Source organism: Rhipicephalus microplus, chromosome 10, assembly GCF_043290135.1.
Source record: "Rhipicephalus microplus isolate Deutch F79 chromosome 10, USDA_Rmic, whole genome shotgun sequence".
In the NCBI taxonomy this organism is placed as follows: domain Eukaryota; kingdom Metazoa; phylum Arthropoda; class Arachnida; order Ixodida; family Ixodidae; genus Rhipicephalus; species Rhipicephalus microplus.
In genome coordinates this window covers 35,055,696-35,074,837 of record NC_134709.1, presented here as the reverse complement: position 1 = coordinate 35,074,837, position 19,142 = coordinate 35,055,696, and the positions used below count along the sequence as shown (strand labels likewise).

Below are 19,142 nucleotides of genomic sequence, written 5' to 3'. Positions count from 1 at the left end.
GTCATTTACTTTTCCTCAGTGATCGTCAAATGGCTTACTAATCGACTGCCTAAGTTTTTTTTTTTTTTTCGTCGTTGAATTACAGGGATTTCTCGTACGCTTCAAGCCCTTTATCTGTCGTTTCGTACTATAGCAAGCGCTCCGAAAGCCACCCAGGGAAAGGTATGGCTTGCGCAAGGTTTCGGGGAAGGGTAGTTGCGGCTTCTCCCTCCCCTCTATATGTCCATTATAGCAAAGTATTGAGGGCCCATGATTAGAGTGAACTAGAATATAATGCTAATGAGCTAGCCTTGCGCGCCTCCCATTGTGCACACGCTTATGGGGACGCACCTTCGTCAGCGCGTGTCGTGAGAAAATACCTACCACCTTAAATACACCTTCTTTTCTCCTTCAATCACGCGGCTTTGAGAACGCTAGTGGCAAACATGTGGCGGCATCCCGCGGGGGCCACAGTAATTACGCCGCCCGCGATGCTGAAACCGGACAATGTCTGTGAACTTGTGCTTACAGTGTAGTTTTCATTGGCACATGGCTTCATTTGTTCAAAGAAAGATTTCTAGCCGACTTCGGGGATTACTGTAAATTCCAGGTCGCGTGCTTCTTTGTGCTCAGTCGCCTTGACTACTAATCGGCAGAATTTTATGACTATGCTGCCAAAGAGTTGCAGGGCCCTTTTAATGACTATTATTAGTTAAAAGCTAAAAAAATAAAATGAAAGTGCAAGGTTATAATAATTCCAAGACATCAAGGTAATTACTGCACATAAATCTAAACACCTAACTGCAGTGTTAGACATGTCTGCTTTATTATTTTTTTTACCATATGTTTTGCAAAGCTAGAAGACTATGAAATTACACTATACCAATAGGTTAAAGAAGCTTGTCTTGTGTTGCAAAAGGATGCTTACTGCAGGGCAGTGTGCTGATTACACTACTACAGACAGTGGTGATTACTTAATGTAGCTAGCACTCTTAATTTTGTTCCTCAGTCACTGTGATGTCACAGAGCAATAACCTTTCTTTTTTTTTTCCTATATGGTTCATCTTTTGTGCTGGAGAAAGGAAATGCACTGTGTTTTCTTAAATGTTTTTGAAAGCCCCAATGATTTTTCTATTGTAGAACAAACGCACAACAGGAGTATGGAAATCTTAATGTGCTGGCAACCCCCGTCTTTCATAAATACAGTAGGTCGACAGATGGACTGCGCATTCTGTTTTTTTATTGTAGAACAAACGCACAACAGGAGTATGGAAATTTTAATGTGCTGGCAACCCCCGTCTTTCATAAATACAGTAGGTCGACAGATGGACTGCGTGTTATCATACCCATAGAGTTGCCTACAATGTTCACCAGAGAGAATCCTGGTGCTGTAGAGTTTTTTAATACTCTAAAGTGAAATGTGGTGCTAGTGTCTACGAGAGCCAGAATGGGTGGGATGGGCACAACGTGGGTATGTTCAGGCTTGGTTCTTTCGGCTCCATATGTATTTCTGGCTTCTGCAAGTGGTAAGCATTAAGATACCAATAAAACATGTAACAATTACGACATGCACAGCGATTGTTTGCATCCACGTGTCTATAAAAAGATACGATCACTCATAAATTTAGAAATGACGTTGCTCAGTTTTAGTGTTTCCTTTTCGATTGACCTCAAGACTTAGCAGTTTCTGGAAGCAAAGAAGGAAATTTTTCACATGCAACACACCTAGATGTTAATATTTTAAAGGCATAAAGAACAGAGTGTGCATTACTGGTAACGTGTGTGTGCTCATTTGGCTCTTCATAGGTAGTCAGATGCACCACTATGCACTTTTTTTAGCTCAAACCATACAGTTTAAACGTTTTGTAGTTGTAATAGTCAATCTCGAAAAAAAATTACCTTGTATAAAAAAGTGCATATGTTTTAACGTGCAGTGCTAAGACCTTAGGTAAATTTAGCCTAATCGTGAACATGCCAGAGCGATATATTAATTGTGCAAATCTTGCTCACTGACTGCTCCCGCCTGCACGGCGGGAGTAATCTACGACATTGATTTGGCCATAGCAAATTCGGACCTCCCAACTCTCATAAAACCAGCGAACGAAGGAGTTCTCATCGCGAATGTACTTCGCCTCGGAAACACCCGATGTGTAAAGATAATGTTCAAAGGAGATTCCATTCCGTCGCATGTCAAAGTGGGACACTTCCGACATCCTGTTCGACCATTTGTCCCTAAACCACTCCAGTGCCATAACTGCATGAAAATTGGTCACATCAAGAGTGTATGTACAAACACCACAGTATGCCCCCGATGCGCTGAGCCGCACACTGCAGACGCATGTCGGGCAACAAGTCTGAAGTGCAGAAACTGTGATGGTCCGCATGATGCTGCATCCAAGGAATGCCCTCGGATTAAGAAGGAAATCGCCATTATCAAACAAATGGTTAGGGACAATTCAACCCACAGAGAGGCTGCTGAAAGGGTACGGCGGCGACGTAGTCGCCGACGGAGGCGTGTAGGACAGAGTGTTGCGCATAACCCATTTCCTCCGAGCACGAGAGAAGTAGTAAACACGAAGCGAAATGAAGTGGAGAAGCTCACAGCTGCGGATGAGTGGCCTACGCTTCCGCGTACGCAGCCGGCAAAGGAGCCTCCTGCGAGGCCTCGCCGCCCTACACCTTCCACCGAGTCTACTTCCGTTGAGGATGTGTCAAGGGTCGATCGACAGATCATCCCGATGTTACGATCCCTCGTCGCTGTCATGGCAGACATACTAAGAAGCCTGGGAACTCCAACCGCTCGAAGCGGGTTACAGGTGTTGGACGCGCTGAGCCCAGTCCTCGCCTCCCTCGCGTAGAGTCATGGCAGGAGATCAACAATCGTTCCGCAAAGACGTCAGAGAAGCATCAGTCATCCAGTGGAACGCAAGAGGACTTAGATCACGGATTTCCGATTTTCGTCAGTACGTGTTTTCTAACCGTTTCCCAATCATCGTAATATGTGAACCGAAATTATCAAACCCGATCAGGCTATCCGGCTACGAATCAATCCCGTCCAAAACCCGAAACGAAAGCAGCAAGGTCATTGTGTATATTCGTCGGGAGCTTACCTACATCATTCAACCTGTGTCGCCTCATGATGAGAACCAATATATTTGCCTGACTGTGAAGCAGAAAACCCTCACCTTCACATTAATAGGTGTCTACTTATCTCCCTCAGCCCGTTTTGATTGCCAAAGACTGGATGACATTCTTTCGAGCGTCCCGGATCCGTGGATAATTATAGGGGACTTCAACGCCCACCACCCAATCTGGGGAAGTTCAAAAGTCAATACCACGGGCCGGAGGCTGGCTTCATTTGTATCGACTCATGAACTGTCTCTACTTAATGATGGGAGCCCTACATTTCTGCGAGGATTAACGTACAGCAGCTGTTTGGACTTGACGTTCGTGTCACGTCGCTTCGCCACAAGCGTTAAGTGGTTTTTAGACATCGAGACACATGGTAGCGATCACATCCCCAGTTATCTCACCATCGAAGGCTTTGCTAGAGACCACCCGCCGAAAACCGTACGGAGGATCGATCTTTCAGCATTCACAACCAACATTGAACACGCTTGTGAAAAAGGCTTAACCTCTGGCATTGAGCAAGCGATCAAACAAGCAGCGCAGAGTGCGATGCGCACGCTGGCATATTCTTCAAGGCCCTCAGAAACGGACATGGAGTTAGAGCGACTCCGTGCGATTCGTCGGCGTGCGGAGCGTAGATATCGACGCACAAAATCCATTCAAGATCTACGGATGGCCAGGCGCATGCAAAAGAAGATCCAGCGTCGTATAGACAAACTGGAGTTTCAACGGTGGGCGAAATTTTGCGCGAGTCTAGACCCTCGCAAACCGCTTTCTCAAATATGGCGAACCGTGCGAGGCCTACGCATATTTCCTCAACAACGTTTTCCGTTTAAAGCCTTGGCCCTTTTCCAAAATAGAAGGGATATCGAGGTAGCGGAAGACTTTTGTAGGAAGATTGCGGGCCCGCCAAATTGCACAGAAGCCCTTACTGCTGATTACACGCCACATTCACTGGACCCGCACCTGGACCTGCCTTTTTCAATGGAAGAACTGAATATGGCTCTTGCTTCATGCAATCGATCGTCATCGCCTGGGCCGGATGGCATATCATACCGCCTATTATGCAATCTCGGTGATCGAGCACGAAGTGCTTTGCTGGAAGTATTCAATGAGTCTTGGAGAGATGGAACGGTCCCCAGAGAGTGGAAAACAAGCCGGTTGGTTGCACTTCTCAAACCTGGAAAATCGCCTCTAGAGCTGACATCATACCGCCCAATAGCGCTGGCTAGTTGCGTAGGGAAGCTGATGGAGCGAATGATCCTTGCCAGACTCGAGTGGTTCCTAGAACGCCATAGAATATATCCAGACGCCATGGCCGGTTTTCGTCGTCTTCGGAGCTCCATTGACAATGTCATTGACCTGGTGACCTACGTACAACACCAGAAAATGAGCAGACGGTTATCTGTCGCACTATTTTTAGATGTCAAAGGAGCATATGACAATGTTTCTCATGAAGCCATACTTGACGCCCTCGAGTCAGTTGGTTTGGGTGGGCGAGTGTACCGCTGGATCCAATGCTACCTACAAATGAGATCATTGTTTATGCAAACTGATGATGGGCCGACTTCTGAACATTATACACACCGTGGTGTTCCTCAAGGTGGTGTATTGAGCCCCACACTGTTCAACCTGGTTCTGATCGGTCTCGTTGAACGCATACCAGATTCCGTGCAGATATCTCTCTATGCAGATGATATTTGTGCCTGGACATCAGGTGTAACACGTCCTCAGGTACGTGCGAGACTCCAGAAAGCAGCGAATTCAATATCGGCATACCTTAGAGAACAAGGCCTCGAGATTTCTCCTGAGAAATCGGCGCTGGTCGCGTTCACGCGGAAGGCAATGACGTCATTTCCCATCACCATCGATGGACACAGTGTCTGCTACGCCAGGACCCACAGGTTTTTGGGGGTCACGATCGATCGAAATCTCTGCTGGAGTCCCCATGTGGCCACTCTAAAGAAGCGCCTAACGGCCATTGCACAACTTTTCAAGTTCCTCGGAGGCAAAACGTGGGGCACATCAGTGCACGCGATGTTGCATTTGTACAAAACGCTGTTTCTGGGGTACCTGCGGTATAGCTTGCCGGTTCTGACGAACGCTTGCAAAAGCAGTATACGCACAATAGAAAACGCCCAGGGCCAGGCACTCAGAGTTTGTCTTGGATTACCACGCTGTACATCAACAGCGGAAACCATCGCAATCGCCAAAGATCATCCGGCCACAGTGCACATTACTTTGGAGGTGCTTAGAGCTCATATTAGACACCTTGCTCGCGCCCCTGCCCACCACCTAGCTTCGCTTCCAGAAGATCGACCGAGTGCCTCCTTCTGTAAGAGAGTATTGACTTTCCGTGAGTGCCTTCCAACAGTCTACACGCCTCCGGAACGGATACTAACACCTCCTTGGTGCTTGGACCGACCAAAACTGCGCTTGACAGTGCCGGGGATTCGCAAGAAGGCGGAGCTCTCGGCGCCAGCTTTAAAGCAGATGATTCTACTCATGCTACACGAAGAATACAAAGATCATGTCAAACTTTACACGGATGGCTCGACAACTGTTGGAGGATCTGCAGGAGCTGTGATCTTCCCAGCAAGAGCCGAAACCATCCAGTTCAGAACGTCACACAAGACGACATCGACAGCCGTGGAGCTCGCGGCACTCCGCAGCGCACTCCGCAGGATTGACAAAGAGACACCACAAAAATGGAGCATTTTTACTGATTCGAAACCAGCTCTCCAAGGTCTACACAATGCTCTACGTCGTGGACCTCAAGACCAACTGGCGCTCGAAATACGACAACTGTACCATCACCTAATAGACGAAGGACATGACATATCTTTTCAGTGGTTACCAGGCCATTGCGGCATCATCGGTAACGAACATGCCGACAATGCAGCTAAGAATGCTCACGAAAATGGAGTGATGGAACCTATTCCACTATCAAGAAGCGACGCAGCAGCAAAGATTAATACGCTTGCGCAGGATGTCGCAAGGTCTATGCGGAATACGCCCGGTTTTCTCCACACCCGTCTTCACCGCCTGGACCCATGCCTACGACTTACTATTCCATCTGGCCTACCCCGATCCGAGACGACCCTTCTCTGCCGTATGTGGCTTGGGGTGTCTTTCACGAACGCTTTTGCCTGCCGCATCGGAATGAGAGACAGCGCTACATGCGACCATTGCGACAATGACGAAACAATTGAACATATTTTATGTCAGTGCCCCCAGTACAGCTCTCAGCGACAGTCCCTCTCAGCAGTGTTTGCTCGCCTCGACGACCAGCCATTTTCTGAGCAGTCAATCTTGGAATGTCGGAAAGATCGAGCCTCACGCCAGAAAGCAACGAAGGCGCTGATGAAGTTTCTGCGAGCGACCTGCCTCGTTGAACGATTGTGACACTACTGTGTGCGAGTGTGTGTGTGTGTGTTTGTGCTTCTCTTCCTCCCTTTCCCCCTTTTTTTCCCTTACCCCTTCCCCAGTGCAGGGTAGCAAACCGGATATGTTTTCTGGTTAACCTCCCTGCCTTTCCGCATTAAATTTTCTCTCTCTCTCTCTTGCTCACTGACCCATGCCTTATTGCTCTATACATTTTGTGATATGCAATGAAAGTTACTGACGTGATCACGAATGTCTTTGTAATTCGTGAGCACAGTTATTGTACATTTAAATAAAACAAATGCAGTGGCTGCAGAGATGGAGGTAGAGAAAACACCTATTCGTCGCTACTTCAACACTACAAACTGGAGCGACGGGTGTACCCTCCACCCCATGCAAGACTAACCAAAGAAGAGAGAGTTTTTCAGATGCCTATAAAGCAATACTTACATACAGGGCATATTAATGCATCGCCTCTACCCAACTACACATGGCTACATGTGCCCGCTCTGCAGCTTACCGGACACCCTGGCACACTTGCTCCTGGAATGCCAGTGCCATACAAACCACGCCGTGCAACTGGAGCGGGACCAAGCCCCAAGAATAAACGACGACTACCTAATGGAAACGTGGGAGGCCAAGCTCATCCTCGAGGACCTGGAAGACTAGTGACAACTCGTTGCCAGGGCCAAGAGGGCAGTCAAAGCCACAGGGTTCCTGGACTAGGAAACTCTCCTACCTTAGGGCGACACAGGGCCTCGCTTGGAACACTGTTTTCTAAATAAATGTTTACTTTTCTCTCTCTTTGGTGCACCAGCACATGAAAAAAAAATTGCGGGCAGCCTGCACGAGTGGCTCAAAGCTGCAGCTATCCGATTGATTGATTGCCTCTTTTTAACCTGGCGCAACCCACCATGGGAGATCGGCCATATGTGAAGCTTGTTATTACCTAGCTTCTTTCACCTTTTTATCTAGCGCAACGTCGACTTAGTCTGCTGAATTCGAAGGTAAGACCATTTTGGCTTGGTCTCTACTGTCATAGCATTAATTAGCTTAATCTAACTAACACGAGCTTAATTTGCTCTGGCTTGATTAGCAGGTCATCGTGGCTTTTTGGTCTGAGTGGTCATATGCTTGAAAATGTAGCATAGGAAGAAGCAGGGATAAGAAGAGACAACACCAGTGCCAACTTTCAATGGACTGTTTATTTTCAAAAGTAACAGTATATATAGAACTGTACACAAAAGGTCCAGTCTTCACATTTGAAAACCTGTCTTTTCAGCATCATTACATAAAATGGCGCACTCTTTGAACAACGCTTTACATACACAATCATTACAATGCATAGACATGCATCTTAATATTGCCCATCTTAACGTGCCCATCTTAATATTGGCCCAACTTCTTACATGCCCTTAGCCTATTGTTCAGGCATCTCCCCGACTGCCCCATGTAATCATTGCCGAAAGTTAACAGGAAGCAACGCAAAACATTATTTTCACATGAAACAATTTGTTCTATTTGTAAATAATGTAGTGCATCGATGCCTCAATATAATTAGGTCTGATATTGCTGTGAGGCCACTTTTGCTACACATGTCTGTTTGAATGGAGCAGGAGAAAAACACAGCTTTCAGCTGATGCTTGCACTCCTAAAGGCACATGTGTTCTGGTTATGCACGAAGAGAGGTTAGCCACAGAAGAGATGTTCTTATGTCTCATACATTTGACAATGCTTACAGTTTAGGCTGTCCATATGAAGCATAAGCTACACTTAGCATTGAGTTAAAGGTGTAGTGATACTGTTTTTTGAAGGTGTGCTTACTCTGCCATACAAGTTTCCTGCACACAGAGACTGCTGGGAGCAACTTTGAAACTCTGCAAATACTGATAACATAGTTTATTCTGATAATAAAGTCAATTTTCCCATAGTGTACGCAATAACGTAAACACTAGCATGACACCAGGCTACAGTCCTAATTTTGGAGACTTTACACAGCAGTGTGGGTAGTTGCGATGATGTTGACAGCCAAAAGTTGCAAACTGACTGCTTCTGCATCACTAAAACATTCAAAATGGCCGCTTGTGCATCACTAATAAAGCCACAGTGTGCAGCAGCCAAGTTCGGAATCTTTAGCAGAATCACACTTCAGCAGAATCGCAGAAGTTTATATTCACCCACGGAAAATTTTTAACTTATGATATGAAAAGGGGTATGGGGGGGAAACTGGGAGGATGATCAGACTAGCACGACATGGTGGTCATCCGGTCTAAGATGGTCTGTGCATACTTGAGACGACAGAACAGCGGAGATGGGCAGCCGTAGCGCAACATCTCCAGCCGGTATGTGTGGAAGAACCGCCTCTTGTCTATGTAAGTCACTGCCCACCTCAGCGGGCACAAGATGAGCTTTGTGTGGTCCTTGAAAAAATTGATCTGGAACGAAGGAAGGAAAGCTTGGTTCACAGACCACCCAGACAGAGGAAATGCAGGAAACAACAATTTTCAGTGTCCTTATACAGCCCGTAGTAGTACAAAGTATACATATAGACATTTCTCGAAGAGGAGACTTGTCAAGTGATGGCACTAAAGCCAGTTGAAAGGTCGCATTGAAGAAAATGTTTTCGCACTCAGTATGGCTTGCTGTGTGGTCACAAAATGCCAGATTGTCACAAAACGACAGTTTTGTCAAACACAAGTTCGAAATCCGGTGGCGTTGATTTTTTCCGCATCAAGAATTCATTTCAACCAGTACATGCTTTTGTGGTCGAGTGGGATAGAACATGTACAATAACAATGACAGCAAAACAAGGGGCCTCAGCCTAATGTAGACGACGTGATTACTGTTTAGCTGCTTTGCCCTGAATTAATCTTTCATCGAGGTTTCCTCGCAAACAAGAAAACCTCAGAACTTTTGTCTAGTTCAGTTTTTTGAAGCTAAGCCAAAGTGCTACTAATACACTTATTAAGTAGCCTAACAATTAATACAAAATGAGTATTGTGCCACAAGAGTGAGCAACATTTGCTACACTCGGCACAATAACTCGCCGCAACTTCTGTATGAAAGTGCACTACAAAACTAGTCAGAAAAATATCAACGCACGAAACCAAAAATTGATAGTTCATTGAATTGGACAATTGGTTATACTAACGAAATTCAACTTCACGTTACAAGGGCTTTGCGCACACTTATCGCTCATGGTCAGAAAATGCTGCCGATTGGTAGTCGAGGCTCTCCATAACACTCAAAATCAGACACTTGCAGCACGCGTCCTGGAATTGACAATTCTCAAAGTCGGCTGCATATTACCTCTCTTTCTTTCAACAAATGAAGCTGTATACCTACATTCACGGCAATTCGCTGATGTGAGTATTGTGTGCTACATGGTTATTGGAGCTGCCGTGGGAGGCCGCCACATGCACTCACTAAGAAGCGGGTTCTAATAAAAAAAAGTGCTTAAAACAATATAGCAGGAGTGGCGTAACTTCTTTCACCGTGCCGTCTCTTCCTGCTTAGCTTCCAGTGCGTTCATTGGGACTAAGCAAGAACGAAAGTGTCTGCGACAAGTCTCCAACTCTGCTTGCACCTGGCACACTCTAAACATTTGAGGCAGTCCATTTGCGAGGCAGTAAGCTCCATTGCTGCAGCCATGTGATGGTTACTAGGAAAAGTGTCACAGGCACGGGCGCAACAGCCAAAATAGAATTCGGAGCAACAGAGTCTCACTTTTGAAGCACTTAAATGCAAATTCGGAGCAAATAAGGCTTACATTTAGAAAAAATAAAGTATCTGCAAGCCATTCAACAACACCTAAATCATGCAGAGTAAACATGAGCACTGCAGTTTAAAAAAAACTAGTACTTCGATCTACCCCACTGAGCAAACAATGATAAAGTTCACATTTGCACTTGCCGGGTCTGTCAAATCGTTTCACAGAATACGTGAATTAAAATGTAGAACTGCCAAGCTGGCGACCATAAATTCAAGGAATTCGTGAAACTGAGTAGGGGTTGCGAAGAAAAAGAAAAACTTGCACAGTTTATTTTTTTTAAGGACGGCAGATGTGTCACACACTGCTACAAATGATTACCAGTAACTTTTTTTTCAGACGTCAGTGATCATACTAGTGTGCACAATTATGCGGTAGTATACACGCATGTGTAATTAAACGAAATTTGTTGTCCAGTGAGTAGTGCTAACACACCCTTTAAAATAAAAAAATCACTTTTCCGCAGGACACCAGTGTATTGTGGCGAAGGTGGTTGTTTAAGCAGCGTTATGCACGGGTTGGAAGAAGGCCAAGAAATTTTCGAACACCGCTACACCCCTCCCCTTTGCTTTTTAGGGGCAAAACTCCTGAAGCCGTGGTTCTGTACATGCATGTCTTTTGTGACCAGTTCGTAACCACCTAGTTGTAGAACTCACTCAGCTAGTACGAGTGACAGACAAATGCATGGGCACACAAAGCTTCATCAATTTACCAAGTCCCGGATCACTCGCGGACGCCTCGGCTCACAGGCGGCTACGTCACATGCACGTAATCTAAATGTCCCGAGCCAGCCCGAGCGGCCTCGGGCCATCTGCGCGCTTGATGCTGACTGCATCCGCTGTGGCGTCTGCTATGTCAGGCTATGTTGTCCGCTCCCTCCATAGCTGCCCCACAGGCCACAACGCTGACCCAATTCCAACCTAAACAGCAGTTAGGTAGTGAATTATACCTAGTTGAACTGGTATAGCACATTACGGGGAAGAAGAAACAGCCGAGCAGACCGACACAAGAGGACAGAGCGCTATGTGCTCTTGTGTCGGTCTGCTCGGCCGTTTCTTCTTCCCCGTAATGACTATACCAGTTCAAGTACGACGAACCAACTCGCCCAATCTTCAACACTCGTGAATTATACCTATTTCTGTTGTGATGCAACTTACTGTAAGTGAACTACTCGAGCGCGTGTGCATCGTAGACCGGCGCGGTCGTTCCACCGCTGTTCCTCCTAGCGAGTATAACGCGTGTTTGCACGACCTTCGGGAATACGCACATGCTTGACGCGGCTCAGAACACTGACGACAAGAACTGGGTGGGCAAACAATGCGAAATCTAGAAACATGCGAGAAGCGGACAGAAAAGCAAAGCGAGCACAAGAAAAATTTCCCATGTTTAACTTAAGATGGCTGCACAGCATGCGCACTGCGCTGTCATCTGCCCGAAAAAAATTGTTCGGACGGTCCTGGGCTGCACACAGGCCGCCAGGCACGCGAAAAACGAACATGCGTCCGAGCGATCCCGGACCAGTGGATGGAGCTTCCAGTCGGTCCCTGAGAAAAACGAATGCGGCGCTGGCGTCCAGAGCCGTCCTGGACGTGTAAATCGATGAAGCTCATGGATGGACCTCATTTCCAATGACTGCATCGTGCAGCACATGCTTTCCAAATACGCAGTCAGATGCATCCATATGCAACCTACCACCAACCGAGGGACATGCATAGACAGTGTTTGCAAACTTCCCACTGCAGCCAGTACAAGAACCTCTCTCACTTCATTTCTTGAACCATAAAGCCATAATAATGAAAGGACCTCGCAATCCAGCTGCCATGACAATGAAGAAATGAAAAGAACAAACGAAGCAAGTAAACAACAAATGAATGAGAACATAAAAGTTGATTTGTATAATATACGCATAGTCTTACGTCCTTCTAATGATGTAATGGGCTAACTTTCCACGAGAGAGTTACAGTTTACCAATGATCTCCTCCTCTCAAGCTTCGCCTACTTATCCATCAATTATTCCGTGGATACGGCGAAACTTTTTTTCTTTACGATGGGGGTTAGGCACAACATTTCGGTGCACACCCGTTGGTTCTGCGAGAGCACCGGGTATTTATTGCCTGGACGACGCAACTTCAAGAAATTAAAATGTTTCTTGTGCCGTTACTATAGCGACCAACGTGGCCGCTAGCAATGCCAGTGTTCACAGCATGTCGACTCTGTTCGTGCACGGAAAACACGGTATGCGCTCCCAGCTCTAGTTGGTAACATGCTATGGCGACTTTTATTAACTAGGAAGTTTATACTTCCCGTGAAGAGTTTGTGGCTACAGCAACGGGCAATGCATTTTGGTCTTGAAGTTGCGCCGTCCCGCCGATAGGTATCCATTGCGATCAGCGGACTGATGAGCTTTGTTACCTCATCTGATCAATCACGTATCGCAAATACCCTGACCTAAAGGGATTAAAGGTTAGCGTGGTTAGGTTACCGTGGTTTGAGGTTAGAGTCTACGTGCTTGGATTGATTGATGACTCAAACTGCAGGTGGGAAATGTGGCCACCATTTCTCGCTGAAGTTAGCGCAACTGAGAAAATTTTGAGGCTGGTCGGGCATTTTGGGGCAGCGTGGCACAATTTCAGCAAACTTCATGGTTTTGGCGCAGCTCAGCGCAAAAGTGGGGAACTGTATCAAATTGGCATAGCTGTTGTACCCCTGCACACGGCTTTTTTAACTAGGTCCTGTTTGCACAGCATACCGTGACGCAGTACGGTTGAAGCCAAGTACACTTGAAAGCAAAAATAACATACAATGCTGTTTTCGGCCAAGACTCACTTGAACTGTTCCATTGGTCAGGTAGAATGACATTGCCGACGATGTCCGCAGCCACTTCTGTACGCACGCGCGCCCGGCATTGTCAGCACACACTTTGGAGCTCACATCCTCGCCCGTTGTGCAAAGCTTCTTCATGTAGATGCAGAAGTGTTTCAGCAGGATAATTTTTTTCTCCAGCGATGGCGGGTACTCCTCCAGGGAGTGGTAGTGCTCAATGCAGTCCTCGTCGACGTATGCCACGCTCCTGTCCAAATGAGAAAATTTAGTTTTACTGACAGAAGCACTAACGCGAGAAGGGGGAAAATTGCAATCCCAAATTTTTTGCGAAGTTGCCGCTCATAAATCCAGCTCATCATGTTTGCGTAATCATTATCCACCAAAAAACAAAAACGTACAATGCCTTCAATTGTTCAGTTACCATTTTGTTATATAGGGTAATGGATGAACGAAAATAAACACTAGTATTTCTCGTACTTGCAATGATGAAAAGATAACAATATTGGGAGTTTTCAATAAACATTTAACAGTAGGTACGTTGGTGTTTCAGCAGCCCACCCTGTATAAATGCTCGAATCCCCACCAGTAGATCTGCTTCCCTGCATGGCCCTTGCATCTTCTGTAATCACACTTTTGTATCAATGCATGACGACGTATGGTGACCAGTGAAGTTTGAATTGGCAGAATCAATAGAATTAGTACATTGTACAAGCATGGGAAGCTTCCCTGCTTTCTTATAGTCTCTGATACCATAGGATCTCTCGTTACACTTGAAATACACTCAGCAACCAAGTACGTTTCCATGTGCAGCTTCATTCAACTATTCAAACCCACATAAATATGAAAGTTGTACAATGCTTGAACTGAATCACGTATAATAAACAGCATGACTCGCACTAATGTTTTGACAATCCGAGAACTAAATCGGTATAGATTGACGAATTCTTTGAAAACTCTCGCTAATTTCACCATCATAGAAAAACTAACTGCGTGCAGAAACTACAGCACCAAAAAAGCAGTGCGACACCCACGTCTCCATGCTTCTGCATTTTGGTGTCATTGGCTCAGGAGGAATTTCCTCAACCTTGCCATATTAAGTATATCGCTCCTTAAGAACTACTGAATTCGGTTTTCCTTATAAAAATCTACAGCGTCGTAGCTTGCTAATGCAGAAACATTAGGGTGGTGTGACAATCTGCATTTTATTTTGAATTTGTCCGGCTTACAACGAGTGCCTAAAAGAAGAAGTGGCATTGTTGCTTTGTGGAACGATAGTTTATTGATACAGGCTGAAATATCTCTCTTTAACATCTCATAGTGAATTGAGAACTCACTCGTTGTCGTTGAACTGAATTATTCGCGTGGTATCGTTGAAGACAACTCCGATGCTGTTGTCGCTCAACTGGTAGCCTAGACCATACTTGTCCGTATAGTCCACCCACTTGCTCACCCAGAACACAGGCATAAACGCCAGGTCCTCCGGGTCATTGGTAGACCTGAAGCGCCGCTCAGGCGGACGAGCGCTGATCAGGCGCCTAAGAAGACGTCTAAGCTTGTTGAATTGAGCTTCCTGGGGAGCTCGATTGAGGATGGGGCTCTGTGCTGCACGCTTCAGAGAACTGCCATCCTGAACAGCTGCACAGAAAGTAGAAGGGTGCCCATGTGCACAAATAAATTATGCACGAGCTTCAATTGATACCCAAATCACACTCCGTTCCATACAGAGCAGTCAACACTGCAGAGGATGCACAAAAACTACTGCAGGCAAAATGCATAACCCTGTGCATATCATAGCTGCATTTCATCGCAAGTGCTCGTGCAAGCGGAGCAAGGGCACTCGTGGCACAGTGCTTCATACAAAATGTTTCCCAATGCCAAGAGATAAAACATTACATTCGTAGCGGCCTGACAATTGTTTATGTCTAAAGCCTTCCCTTCTATTACTCAGCATAAAACCAAAAGAAACACAGACATTGTCAGTGCGAAACAACATCTGCTGCAAAAAGTACACCTATGTACGAAAGCATTGGTATTAAACTGAGTTCAGTCGTAGCATGATCGCCAGTTTCAAGCTGCTCTTGTGGAAAAGTCAAATCAGACCTGTCACGCTTTTATCACTCTTATTTGTTTTTTTTTACACATTACTTCTTAGCTTGAGGTTGTTCATATTAGAGAGAGGGAGAAAAATTCGTAATATCTGGGGGTTTCATGGGCCAAAACCAGAATATGATGAGTCATGCCGTAGTGCAGGGCTCCGGAAATTTTGACCATGTGGTGTTTTCTAATGGCCACTGATATCACACAGTACTCAGGCGTCCAGAATTTAACCTCTAATAAAATGTGACTGTAGTGGCTGGGGCCGAGCCCGTGACCTTGCCATAACTGCTACACCATAAGCTTTCCTATAATTATGCTAGAGAGAACTCTGGCGCTAGTGTCTATGGGAGCTGCAACCCATGGCGCTTCAGCCAGTGCGAGAGTGGTAGGTAGTACACATATTTGTCTAGTTTTCCTACTTTCACCTCTGCTTGGCTTCACGTGGCTTGGAGCTGCAATGCTACGAGATGACATTCGGCAAATGTTCAGCAGGTGCACTTTGCAATCTTGACCTTCTAGGCTAACTAATTTAAATAAAGCCACGAAGTTGAGAACGATCCATTCTTTTATTAAAAACAAAACCAAAACAATAATAAACAAAGCCACAAGTGGGTTCAAAGCCCGCAAGCGCAAAGACTAGGCAAAATTATGCACTACCCATTATTCCCATGGTGCCTGAACGATCGCAGCGCCAGAGTCCGTTTTAGTTAATTTTGGGAAGCCACGTGGTACACCACCGCCGCGGACTGGAAGAAAAAAAATTGGAGGACCTTTAAGCCTCGAAATTAAGAGTAGAACGCGATAGCGAAATTCAACCCCTGGTGTGCCCTTCAACCGCCAAGTGCATACTTATTATTATATTTTGTTACATATACACACACGCACGCACACAGTGGATCGTACGAGCGCACGCGTGCAAATGGTACATAAAGGTTTTTGATCTAAAGCAAGAGTCGTATGGCCTCCAAGATACACGCCGTGCGCTCGCCATCTCGAAGGCCGTGAAGTGTCTCACAATGCCTCACAGATAGCAGCAGATTATCTAGCGTTTGCTGTTTGCTTGACCAACGTTTCTGAAAAGGCATGATATGTTTTCCGCTAAACAGACATAGTTGTCCATTTTTAGGGCTGTTTGAAAGTTCCCGTGTTTTTAGTGGCGATGGCTGCACTATCCCGGCCTTTTTTGACGCAGTTTGAGGCTTCCCAAATGCACCTAAAAATCGCCGAATGGACTCGTTTTCGTCGTGACACCTGTCAAACAAAACGCATTAAAGGGGCCCTGAAACACTTTTTCAAGTAACCATGGAATGAATTCACTAGAAGAGCTTATTGCCTCAGAAACTCAACGCCGGAAAATTTTTAAGAATCCGCCCAGTGCGAGTGGAGTTACAAAGGTTTGTCGCATGCTGCGATTGCGTTCTCTCTTCTTTCGTCCCGACGAAAGCGCCGAAAACTAAGCAGGGAGGGGTGGCAGGGGCAAAAAAACTACCGCCCCTCGTGACCTTGCGCACTTTTTTTCTTCGAATGCGCGGCTTTTTCAGTCTGATAGTGTGCGCAAGCGTGGACAAGTAGCGGCCTCCCGCAGCAATCTCTGTAACTTGCTTTTTCCCTCGCAGATAATTTTTCGCTCGCAACCAATTGAGCCGACGCTGACCGCGACACGAGATCTCTAACGCCATCGCATTAAAAGGAAAGGTGACGATCACGTACACTGTCTGCGTTTGAGGCACTGCACAGCCCTCATTGCTGTTTCTGGGTGGTTCCTTATGGGTGTCACAGTTGCTGTCTCTGCAAGAAAATGAATGCATAGAGTAAGAACACCTTTTAAAAAAGCACCACAACTTCCAAGGCATAGCCGAGCAACTTTCGACGACACTCGTATGGACTTGCTATTGCCACGTTCCATTTCACAAGTTTTTGTTATCGTTCCGAAACACCACACGATTCTCGGCGCAAACCGCGCCTGCAGGTTTAGAGAAGGTTCCGGACTGTAGTAGATCATTTCGATAAGATCACGCCCACTGTGCGAACGATACAGATTGTTCTGGAACCTACGCCACCGCCAGCGATAACGCTAGAACATTCGACGGCAAGGGTATAAATGCCGACGCGCTTCGCCGCTTGTCAGTTGTTGATCGAAGGCCGACGCTGCGTTCGCCGCTATCAGTCCGAGACTGCTATCTGTGCAAGACTGCTGCTGTAATTAGACTTTCCCTTTACCGGGCACAGGTTCGCCCAAATAAACAGTTAAATTCCAACACGAAGTTTCCTGTCTTTGGCCACGTCACGACCCCGTGACACTATTGTTTATGCTGAAACGTAGCATATGCCCTCAGAATTTACATAGAGAAAAGCAGCCCTGCACTACGCATCTTCAGCATGTGAAACAACCTTCCTCTAATGTGAGGGATGTGAGAATTCATAATGAAAGCAGCACATCAACAGTGCTTTGTGTGGAACGGATAGGACCCACACAGGTCACATTGCACACACGAAGTGAAGGTACTTGTGCTCTCAAATATATGTATTCCATAACAAAATGTGCTCTATCGCTATTTTGCGATGGTGGCGACGTTATCTGGCCCCACTGGCGAGAGGCTGTTGCGAACGAGGATTAGGTCTCGCACTCAATTCTAATGTGCCCAGAGCTTTCTAACTGGTTTTAAATGTGCAAAGATGAGATTTTCTTTTTTAAAGGTGAAAAAGGTCCTCACATAGCTCCCCCAACCAAATGCTTTACTGTCATTTTGTAAACTTACTATACCTTTCTTGGAGAAGCCCAACTTCACGCTTACAGACGGTTTGTTACAATCGCCAAAAGCGCACCCTTTAAAACTCCCTGTTAACCTTGCTTTATTTAAATCGTGGTTTTAGCTTTCGTTGCTGGCCACGACTGCCTGTGATTCGACGAATTCTGTGGATATAATTAATTTTTTTTGATGACGCGCTCGCAACTCGGGCACTGTTCTGTGGTGCAAAATGATGCAGTCTGCTATTCGGAACTAATCTGCTATCGCAAATCAAAACGTTTCGTTTCCGATCAGTATGTACAGAGTCAATTTTTATGAAAGGGCACACGTGGCCAACATGCTCTGGCGGCTGCATGTGAAGGGGGAGCGACAGCAACTACCGGTCATTGGTGATATCACGGAACCGGCGGAAAGATTACGCCCGGCATTTTGTGTAATCGCCTTGAAGCGGTGGGGGGGGGGGGGTTGTTATCTTGCTGCCGGTCCCATATAACCAATGACGGGCTGTTTTGCTTGCCACTAGATGACCGCTTGAAAGCGATACAAGCAGCCACCGGAAGGCGCGGGCCACGCGTTCCCTCTCATAAAAATTGACAGTGTACACAAACGCGGTGACTAGATCGTCATAAATGAACGATGTCCGGCAATCGGCAGCATATAGGCTCATTAACGAAATAGTGTGTTTCTGGGTATCGCTGTTGGAAAGTGAAGCTTTAAGTTGTCTTGTTGATTCTTCTTGTATGCTTTAGCACTCATTATAACCAATTCGGCGTTCACAACTGCAAACTCTCACGCAATGACAAGCCATGACGCAGTGGTTAAAAAAAACTGCAGCATGAGATTTCAGCATGCGATTGCAGCTATAAGATAAGTGGCGCGCGTAGAATCGCGACACCTGTACTTACCGAGTTCTTGTTTCTCGTCGACATCCAGGTCTGGCGGGTCTTTCTGCGGGGCCGTGTCCGTACCGGTTGGAACGGCGAAGGCCATTTCGACGTAGCGGTGCGATTCGCTCGGGTTATTATTCCCCAACCCGGCTCAGCAGACCCAGAAACACCAGCCTGTCCACCGTTTTGCCTTGTCTGCTGTACGGCGCCAGAGTCGCCACATGGAGGGCGCCAAAAAATAACAACAATGGCGCTGCGTTTTGAACATCCACGTGACATGTCATGTGACAAAAACAAAGATTACAGCGTTGCCAGGTTAAAAAC

General features: G+C 46.2%; 1 protein-coding gene across 2 annotated transcripts; it reads right to left on the bottom strand.

Annotated features, from left to right (window-relative positions):
- Positions 1-7,675: 7,675 nt before the first annotated feature.
- On the bottom strand, positions 7,676-19,091 carry LOC119181288 (serine/threonine-protein kinase PLK1). Of its 2 annotated transcripts, none has more exons than XM_037432491.2 (5): positions 18,837-19,091; positions 16,892-16,969; positions 14,419-14,719; positions 13,088-13,331; positions 7,676-8,927 (listed from the first exon to the last, which is right to left on the bottom strand). In XM_037432491.2, exons 1-5 carry the CDS (start codon positions 18,919-18,921, stop codon positions 8,736-8,738), a joined length of 900 nt encoding a protein of 299 aa, XP_037288388.1. In that variant the 5' UTR covers positions 18,922-19,091; the 3' UTR covers positions 7,676-8,735. The 2 variants fall into 2 exon arrangements, with proteins under 2 accessions (XP_037288388.1, XP_075731553.1); XM_075875438.1 differs by lacking the exon at positions 18,837-19,091 and adding an exon at positions 17,946-18,273.
- Between the last annotated feature and the right edge of the window lie 51 nt (positions 19,092-19,142).

Bases quoted from the DNA above. Each gene is read 5' to 3' on its own strand.
- LOC119181288 (XM_037432491.2), bottom strand. From the start codon at position 18,921: ATGGCCTTCGCCGTTCCAACCGGTACGGACACGGCCCCGCAGAAAGAC. The intron at 16,970-18,836 runs GTAAGTACAGGT...ATTTTCTTGCAG, and splicing joins CGACGAGAAACAAGAACTCG to AGACAGCAACTGTGACACCC. The intron at 8,928-13,087 runs GTGAGTCTTGGC...CCTTCGTTCCAG, and splicing joins TGACCAATGGAACAGTTCAA to ATCAATTTTTTCAAGGACCA.